Here is a 9,801-nt window from a genome sequence, read left to right on the forward strand (position 1 = left end):
AAAAAAAGACAAAAATAGAGCAATAGATGACACTGAAACAGAAAGTGTCCAAGCAAATCAAGCATTTGTGGATAAATACAATTAAAGTGTTACAAATTCCTCACTCATTGTAATGAGGGAACAAAGGCTGTCTCAGAACTTATGGAGCTCATATGCTTCTACAAGACCTTTCTTGTAGGCGTACTGGCTGCTGGGTGACCCTGCTGATATCACACCACGGTCTATAAAAATGACATCCTCCTTTCATCATGCTGCAAGACTGAGACCCGCTGAAATGGCATTACCTGGTCTTGTCAATGGGTAGATCAGTCCTGTCCAATTTTAGCTTTCCTTTGCCTGTTTTGAGCAGGGATTTTGCTTTGTCTTGGCTCCTGGGCTCGAAGGTGCCTGGAAGGTGTGTTAGAAGAACTGATATTTGAATACTTCTCAAACTCCGGATTTAGCTTTCTCACTGGCCATCCCGTTGATGTCAGTGTGACTGTGGTATCATCACAGGAGACAATCCCCACTCAGCTGCGATTCTGCTTTCTGTGTTCATTATTGACAGCTGTACTAACAAGCTGTAACTTTGTGAGGTTCATTGTGTTCAAGCCTAAATGCCTTGCATATAACTTTGGGAACTCCAGCTGATCAGGTTGAATTCAAGGCACCTGCTTGGGTACTCAAAGCTACATAGAAGATGTGATACAATTACCAGAGCTTTGGATTAGTCTTCTGAGCTACTGGAACCCTAGCAAGAGACACGAAAGCCACTTTAACACCATCAAAATGGAAACTCCGCCTCCAGCTGACACATCTAGCTGAATGCACCACCCCCAAGAGAGAAGACCATGGCTCCAACACCAATGGTCCCACTAAGCATGTGCGTCATCCCTCTTATAATCAAGGGAACTGCCCTGCTCGTATGCATAAGTGTTCATCTGAATCAAGGCTGAAAGAGTGTCTATGAGCTCTGGTTTCCTAGGTGTTTGTCCTGCACTAAAGCTCAGGCCTAAGGTGGATGCAAGGTAACCGGTGGTGTCTGGCCTCTCTGTGGTGGTAAACCTGGGCCAGTTGTTCCACCTAGTCAGTATGCTCAAAAGCACTGCGCTGGAAGGGAAAATTCAGCCCCTCTTGTCCTTGTCCAGGTAAGAACAGGACAGCTGACTTTGTTTTTGTACAAGTGGCATGTTTAAAGGACTTTTCCCTTGTTACCTTTCCCAGCCAGTCTGGAATCCAGCCACCTCACAGAAGCAGGATTGTAGCTGTGTCTGGAGGGGACATGGCAGACCCTTGGCTCACAGCCCATCTGTCCACGTTCTCAGGGGAGGCTGAGCCATCTCAGGAGTCATCATGATGCATAGTATTATATCCTAGGACATGTTTAAGCTTAAAGGCACTTAAAAGTACCACTTGAGATGCCATTGGTTCCATCATCATCCTAATTGTGCAAATAACCTCATTCGACTAAAAAAGTATTTGATTTCCAACCAGGTTTCTGTCATATCCCAGGATCATGTTTCAGCCAAGAAATGAGCATCACATCTTCATCTCCAGATGAAACAAATAAATATATTGCATTGTTGTTGTTGTATATCTTGCAGACAAACAAAGCAGTAGCCAAGGGGGACTTCCACCATGCAAGCTCCAGCTCCCGGCGAGCACTCTTCCTGGCTGTCCTGTCCATCACAATCGGAACTGGCATCTACGTTGGGGTCGCCGTGGCTCTTATTGCCTATCTGTCCAAAAACAATCACTTATGAGCCTCAGGAAAGGGGGAGAACCAGCCACCCGGCGTCTGCACTGCAGAATTCTCCAGCAGATCAGACTGCGTGATTTTCCAAAAGATCAAGAGACAAACTCCTTCTGGGGGCAGGTACAGGATAAGATGGGCTTGTGCATTATTGTAGGGTGGGAAGCAGGCTGGGGTGGGGATAGTTTCATCATTTGTGATGCACAAGTCTTGCCTCTCTTCATGAACCCCCATACAAGAAAGAAGGAAGGAAAGAAAGAGAGAAAGAGCAAAAGAGAGAAAGAAAAAGAAAAAGAGAGAGGGAAAGAAAAAAAAAAACAGAAGAAAGGCAGTTGGGGAAGGTGTGGAGAGGGGTGTTTTACTATGCCTTCTTTGCAATATGGTGTTTAAAAGAAGCTGGCAAACTGAGCTGTTCTCTTAATACCTTCTTGGTCACCTGAACTTTGCCGCCAGCATGAGCTTGTGCTTAGTTTGCTTGTTAAGCACGGCACTGAGATCTGGGAAAGCATGGACAGTGGCTGGTTCTCTGAAAGAGCAATATAACAACAGGAGGAAGAATATGTTTTCTTACTTTTGAATGCAGGACTCATTTGCCTAAGAGTGAAGCAGAGACCTCAGCGTAGAATGGTATTGCCCACTCTTCTTGTGTGGGTAGGTTTCTAAGGAAGGAGAAAAGGAAATAAAAAATATTTTTTCTTTCCTATCCTTGTTTTTGGATTAAGATGTGACCGACAGGCCCACCCAGTGCAGAACAGCTGAGGTTACTGCATGACTTGGCTCCACAGACTGAGTGTGAGGTCGAAGTAGCATGGGATCTGTTGTAAAATGAATTCCTCCATCCAGTCACATCGTGATAACGGCACATTCCTGTGGCATATTGCTCGTCGGGGTTGCTCCGCCTTACCGTGGAGACCTGCATAGCAGTCAATGCAAGAAACCTGGGGGAAAAAATGCAAACTGAAATACTAATCAATTTTAAATGAAAAATCATGGTAAAGCATGAGAATTAACCAGGGGAAGGAATGCTTCATACATTTCTGAGGTACTGCTCATACACAGAGCAGTGAAGGAGACCACTCAGATGACAAGCTCACAGCTCATCCGTGGACCAGGGACACAGCATAGCCATGGAGAGACAAGCATGTCCCTCGATAAGCAGTGCAATGGTACACTGTAAGGGAATTGAGCATTATCCTTCACTGGCTGAAACGATATATTTATTTTCTTCTTTACTCCTTCCCCACAATCACCCTTTTATTTTTTTTGTCTTACAGATGTACCATTTCATCCCACCAAGGGTGTATCAGCATAGATATATATGTATCTACATATATATGTACAGAGAGACAGAGAAACTGATCAAAACAATAAGCATTTTATTATTCACTCCCTTGTGTTTTACAAACATAATTTATTTACCCAAGAACGTCATCAAAGACCTTTTTTTTCCAACTCTGTATTGTGTGTCAGCTTTGCTCTGGGACAATTTTTTTCTTCTGTTTTGAGGTTGGCGCTATTTTGGTTTTAACTTGAGTTTTTTTATTTTAGGGGGGAGGAGGACAAACACATCCGAAACTATTTTTCTGCTACTGATACAGTTTATTAAAACACATGGTATACAGCTGCTGATGCTCCGTGTGACAGTTTTTTTGCACAGATGTGAAGTGTTAGACTGAGTGAAAATTGCCCCAGTACGCTGAGATCAGCTACCTGGAGAAGTACCCGTATGGACCATCCCGTACTGTACCTGGACCCAAAAGCCTGTTGTAGTTACTGACAGTTCTTCTTTTGCGTTGATTTACTGGGCTTCAAACGAAGCCTGGAGACTAGCGATGCAGTCGTAGTCATCTTCATCAGTTCTCAGCCACCGCTAAAGCTGAGGGCCCATTAAATGCAGGGCTTTGGCCAGATTGCCCTATTAAGGTAAAGTCAATTCTGTGGTTCTTCCCTTTTTTTTCTAGCAACTGCTATGGAGGCCCCTTCCCTTTGAAGCAAGGCAGTAGTGAGTGGGCAAGTTAGAGTCCCCACTCTGTATTTGCCCCAATGGGCAGTATCTGGGTTTGGGTAGGTGAGGAACAAGGTCACGATTTGCTGCCTCCTTATTCTTCCAGGAGGATGCACAGGGTTTCCAGCTACAGTGCTTACAGCAGGCTCTCCAAAGCAGTGTGCCATGGCTTTAAAAACCAACCTGGGATGTGTGTTGCAGTCCTTGCCTCACTTCCCCCTGGAAATCAGGTGGCTGTGACCGCTTTGGTTCACATTTGCCCCATTTCAAACTATTCTTCCCGTTCAGGAAGAACGGGAAGTTTCTTTCTTGGTTGTTTTTAAGGGTGAAGTATTGCTAGACTTGGATGACAACAAGGTCGTGTACGCTAAGCCTGGACTTATGTCAAACATATATCTCAGTCCAGATCTTATTTTGCCTCAGTTCGTAACGTAGTAACGCCTTGTCTGAGAGAAAACCTTGTCTGAGGCTAGGAAAGCCCTTTTCTAAGGCTAGGAAAGCCTTTATCTAACAAGCAAAGACAAGGACTGGAAATACTGATTATTTATTTAACTTAAACGAAGAGATTTCCATCTGGGCCTTTTCCTATTTGTTTTTTAATCTAAAATGAGCATGAAGACTGGGGGAAAAGGTGCAGCAGTATGGGGCACATCACCCTCAGCTGCACTCCTAGCAATACTGCCATGGCTGTCTCATCTGAGGTACAGCACAGGAGCCCTTCACAGTCCTGCATGGTTCAGCAGAGCTGGCTGGTCCTGTGCATTCATGTGTGGATATCTCCCTCTACCTCATTCTCCTCAGCAGCCAGGCCAAGGTCTCACACTGTTACGGGGCAGAGACGCAGCCCTTGCACGTGGTGACTCCTGTGCTAGTCAGCTGGGTGGGTGATGTGCATGGCTGGAGGTCCTTGGGAGCTACACATCAGTGGGAGGGATCAACTCGCAGCAAAAGCCCCATGCTTTGCCAGCAGAGCTCTTGTCTCATGCAGCCCATGGGTGACATCCAAGCTGGAGAGCATGGGTTCATCCATCACCACCTTGGGAGTCTTTGGGGGCCATATAAGCCCCATCCAGGACCCCAAAGCTGAGCACCACACGTCAACAACTAATCTGTTTGCTAAATAACTCAGATTTAAGTGTGTTTGGGTGTGGTTCATCACAAGAAAGGAGAACGATGATTGGGGCTCAAGCTAGCACTCCCAGGACACCACCCTACCCCTGTGTGAAGACCGTAAATGCCACAGCGTCCGAGATACGCAGTGAGACCTGTGAGCACAGGTTGGCTTTTACAACATGCAGATGCCCAGTGAGCTTGAATTTGGGCAAGGTAACACATTTCAGTTAGGACTTGGCTTTCACCATGGCCTCCTGTGCTTTGCCTCTGACACACAGATCAGCCTGAAGAACAATGCAGCCAAGGAAGTGGATTCCCGTGTGTAACGTGCTCTTCTTTTATGTCAGCATGATTTGTGGAGAATTAGCTCTTTCCCTCAAAGTCTGAACTTTGGGGCACATGATATTGAAGAAGAAACTCAGATTTTTCATTTTAGAAGAAAGGAACTAATATTTCCTAACCCTGATCTGAATTTAACCTGGAGTTCAAAAAATTAGAAAGCAAATACAGAGACTCCAAGGTCTACATGCCCAAAAATAATAATAATGTCCTTTTTAAACCAATCTTGTGGTTGAGGGATCTGCCTTACGATTTTTGATGATGGTTGTGCAAGCTGAATATTGACCTGAGAAGCAAAAGCCAGCCCTGGAGCTAGAAGAAACCTTCCCAGATGGGCAGTATGAAAAATGCCTTAGAAGCCTTTGCATCTAGTCTTAAAAATAGCATCCCAAACTGGGGAGTGCAGGCTTGCCTGTCTGCAGGAACCCCCAAGGGACAGTAAACAGGAGCAGCACCTGCCTAGCAAGAGCACTCCTGAGAGCATCGCCTGGCTGAAAGTTGAGGATGTGCCTCAGTGCTGCACATGCTGGAGCAACCCACCACACGACATGGGGCTGGCACTTGGCATGGCAGTCCAGGGGGGTGGGCAGGGAACCTAAAGGGGGCTTGCATCCTGGGGAGGTAAACCTGGGCCTCACTGCAGCCTGAAGTGGGGATAAAGCTCCCATTGATAGCTTTCATGCCTTAATATGGGACCAGTTTGCTGAATATCTGTAGCACGGGTATTTACCCAGGTCTGTGGGTCAGCCAGGAGCTGAACAGGGACCTGTCTCTTCTTAAGGTAAGTGATGTTGGCATGGCCCGCTGCAGCATCTCTGGCCGGCAGAACACATACAATCCTCTAAAGAAAAAATCTATGGCATTAAGACTAGAAAGTGCCACTGACACCGGTGCTACAGTCTGAGCTTCTGCTGAGCAAGGACCTCTGAAGCTGGGTGGGACAAGTTTGCTCCTCAAAGTCAGGAAGGTTCTGATGAAGGAAGGAGAAAGTTGAAGGAAATGCTGCAGAGGTACCATTTGACTTGGAGTTTCCTCAGTTCAGGCTTTGGGGTTGCCACGCGCTGTGATGTGGCTGAAGCAGAGGAGCCGCCTCTAAGCAGGGGCAGCTGGTGGAAGAGCAAGAAGGATCATGTGGGAAGGACCACATGGGGTGCGCTGGTGCTGTCTCACAGCTTGCAGGAGCATAAATTTGCCTTGGAGGATTCTCCTTCTGCAAGAGTATCTTCTTCTGCTCAGTCTGCAGTGGGCTGTGAGGAGCTGATACAACATTTCAGCTGCTGCCTTTCTAAACGCTGGTTCTCAAAACACTGTGCACATCACCTCACCACACCGGACTGAGGAGGCAGCTATAAACTACCACCCATCTGAGACGCTGAAGCAGCCTGTTGCAGAGATGACTTTAGGATCTGTCTTTGCTTTACCTGTGTACCTGAAACAAATTTTCTTGTAGGTTTGTGGTGTGTCCTGGGCCAGCAGCCTCGGAGAGGGGCTTGACCCTCACAGAGGTGGAGGAGCAGAGCAGGTGACTGGGGTAACCTTGCAAAGACATATGGTTTCACAAGAAGTTGGTGCACATTCACACCCACACAGAGGGAACATCAAATGTTTTCAGATTTGCATGCACACATGGCCTCTCTGAAGAAAGAGAGGCTCATCCTGATTTTGGATGTGCTATATATCTCACTACCTGCAGTGATACTCCTGGAAGATGCCAGCTGTGGAAATAAGTTTTCCTACTGCATACCAATACCTTTTTCCACATCAACCTGGGAGATGTGTAAAGTCCTGCCATCCTGATGGACCCAGCTAGAAAGAATTGAGAGAAACATGGTTTGGGCTCTCATAAGATATCTGAGAGCCAGAGGAACAGCAAGAACCAAAGGTAAGAGTGATGCCTTGGGCTGCCTGCGACATTGTTTGATGTTGATGAAAACCTTAGGCTGGCAAAGTCAGGAAACAGCTTTTCAAACACACATGGGGGGATTTCTAGCCTTTTTCAGCAGCAGAAGGGAGGAGGGTCTGTGTGGAAATGAAATCACAAGTGCTTGTTGCCTAAGCTGGAAACACATCTCTGAAACTGGGCAGCCATGTGAGATTCATGTCCTTTTATTCAAGAAGAGCCTGTGTGACCCACACTGCAACTGAAACCACACCACCAGCTTTTGCTTTCTGAGTACCAGCTCCAAACTGCTACAGGCCATGGGCTGACAAGCACTCCACTGGTTCAGATGTATTAAAAAATAAGCTGACGTGTTATCTTCCCACATATAAGAATAAATCTGGCATGAACTTCCTATTGTGTGCTTAGGCAAATTTGGCAGAAAGACTAGTATGTGCATCTGCCTTACCCAGATGACAGTGGTATTTCTGAGTGATGCCAGAGTGTACATACCTATGTGAATTGGGAAATCACAGTCAGGTAGAGGAATATCTTCGTAACTTGCTACAGCAATTACTCCTGCTGTTTAGAGCCATAGCATTCAAGGTTGGCTATGAAAAGTTGTCAGCAATTGTTGAACTAAGAAAGCACTCTGCAGACAATCATTATTCATTGTTGGCCGCTTGTGGCTGATGGTTATTCTCTGTTTGTAACCCCTCCTTTGGGAAAGGAAGGGTTGTGTGACCAGGGAGGAGAGACAGGGATCCTAAATTTCATCCTTCATCCAATGATGAATTGGAAGAAGTCAGGAGGAAGTACTGACAGGTAAAGAGAGACCCTTGAAAGCTTACTTTCTATAGAGGGACACCAAGAATATTACTCTGGGTGCTTTCCTTTTTCAAAGCAGCTTTTTGAAACTGAGTTAATGTATCTGTCATTCAGTTCAGTTTGAATTTGCCTCTTAAACTTACCTGTTATTCAGAAGCCATTGCTCCTTTTATGCTCTCTCCAGACTTAAAGGTAACTTTATTTTTAATAAACGTCACTTTTAGGGTAGCAGAATGCTCTGCTTTCCTGTGTTTGGACAGAGGGAGATCCTGTTTAGTTTACAAAGGAGCTCGGCCATCCCAGAGAGAGAGGAGAGAAGCCAGTCTCCCAAAGATTACAGCTGCCTCATTGCTTCCCTTCCTTTCTGAAGTGAGATCTTCATCCTATATTGGCTCAATCAGGAGGTGTCAAAGAAGTGGCACTGATCTCTTTACGAGATGACAAGCTGTAGTGATATCTAAGATTTACTACAAGGAAAAATATCAAGCTGCAAAGTCCAGGGTTGGAAGGCTCCAACTTAATCGTATAATGTAGGATGTCATTGTGGATTAACCTCAAAAGATGCATGGGGAGTGCTGGAGGGACTGAGAGGGAAGAAAAAAATCCTCTTTGTGGAAGTCTCAGAGCTCAAGGGAACAGAGGGACTCTCAGCAAATAATGTGCTGGGTCAGAGACTAATTACACCTTACATTTGCCATCTGACGGGATTTCATAACCCCCTGATACCTACACTGATTCTCGGTGCCTTCATTTGGGAATCTTGCTAGCCTTGAGCATTTTTTATGGCTCTGTCAGCCTGAAATGAATTTCTCCCACCTTCCACTCAACACCCACCACACGGCTAGCTTGCAAGAGCTCCCTGCTGAGGCAAGAAGAGGGCATAGCGAGGCTGCTTGGGAGCGTCACTGTACACTGAGGCTGGAACAGATCGAGGGCAGACACCAGCCTGCCTGCCCGTGGCAGTGGCAACCGCCTTCTCTGGGCTGGTTGCCATGCACCCATCACAGCTTGGGAAATGCCACCTGGTGAGCTGCAAAGGAAATTCACAGGCAGCCAACAACCAGCGGGTCCTCTGTCATCTCCCCTTAATTTCTTCCTGCATCAATGCATACAATGATGACCGACCGGAGGGTGTTTCTAACCTGAGGGACCTGTGGGCTTGGTGACTTTTGAATTAGCAACCATTTTCGACAGAACTTAACAGAGGGTGTGGACATCTTTAATACAATTAAGTGCTTATAAACTTCACAATAAGGAACAGTGCAACAGAAGAGATGCACCCAATCATTGCCCCCAGAGAAAGGGCACAAAGAGAGAGGGCACTGTGTATTAGACATCAGAGAACCCACACTCAGGCTGCTGAAAGCCCCAACCAGTGGTAGAGATTCTGTCAGAGAGCACAACAGCCCATGATACAGCCTGCAGGAGAACACATTTCATTAGTCTCAGAGTTCATTACACTTGCCTGTTAGCAACACAAGACCACAGGATGAATATTTGCAGAAGGGCTGTACCTAGGAGACCTTGTTATGTGCCTGGTTTCTTCAGGGCAGGATGTGGTCCAAGTAGCTAGTCCTGGGCTCAGACAGCTTCAAATCCAAGGCAAGAGGCAAAAATGGAGACGGACGACAGGAACAGTGTCAGTTTTCTCAACTAAACAAACCCAGCCCTTTTCAACCTTCTGCACCGGCTCTGCTTTCTGTATCCTCAGGCAGTCTGGTCATCACAGCCTGTGGTCCAACTTCTTTTGTGCAACACAGAACATTGGGTTGTGCTTCAGACGTCATGGGCAGGACTAAGTGTTGCAGACACCAGGATCACAGCCAAGTCAAGGGAACAAAAGCAGGAGCTGCCAACGCTGTTGTAGTTTATGGTGATATGGTGAGGCAACATATGTCTCATATG

General features: G+C 46.3%; 1 protein-coding gene across 1 annotated transcript in view; it reads left to right on the plus strand.

The window, feature by feature from the left end:
• The window catches only part of SYNDIG1 (synapse differentiation inducing 1), a 68,376-nt gene extending 65,026 nt beyond the window's left edge, over positions 1-3,350 (plus strand). Inside the window, exon 3 of the mRNA XM_075148176.1 lies at positions 1,584-3,350. Coding sequence (XP_075004277.1) covers positions 1,584-1,742 — 159 coding nt within the window. The 3' untranslated portion in view covers positions 1,743-3,350. The remainder of the gene's footprint in view (positions 1-1,583) is intronic.
• The last annotated feature ends 6,451 nt before the right edge of the window (positions 3,351-9,801 follow it).

This window comes from Calonectris borealis, chromosome 3 (genome assembly GCF_964195595.1).
Source record: "Calonectris borealis chromosome 3, bCalBor7.hap1.2, whole genome shotgun sequence".
In the NCBI taxonomy this organism is placed as follows: domain Eukaryota; kingdom Metazoa; phylum Chordata; class Aves; order Procellariiformes; family Procellariidae; genus Calonectris; species Calonectris borealis.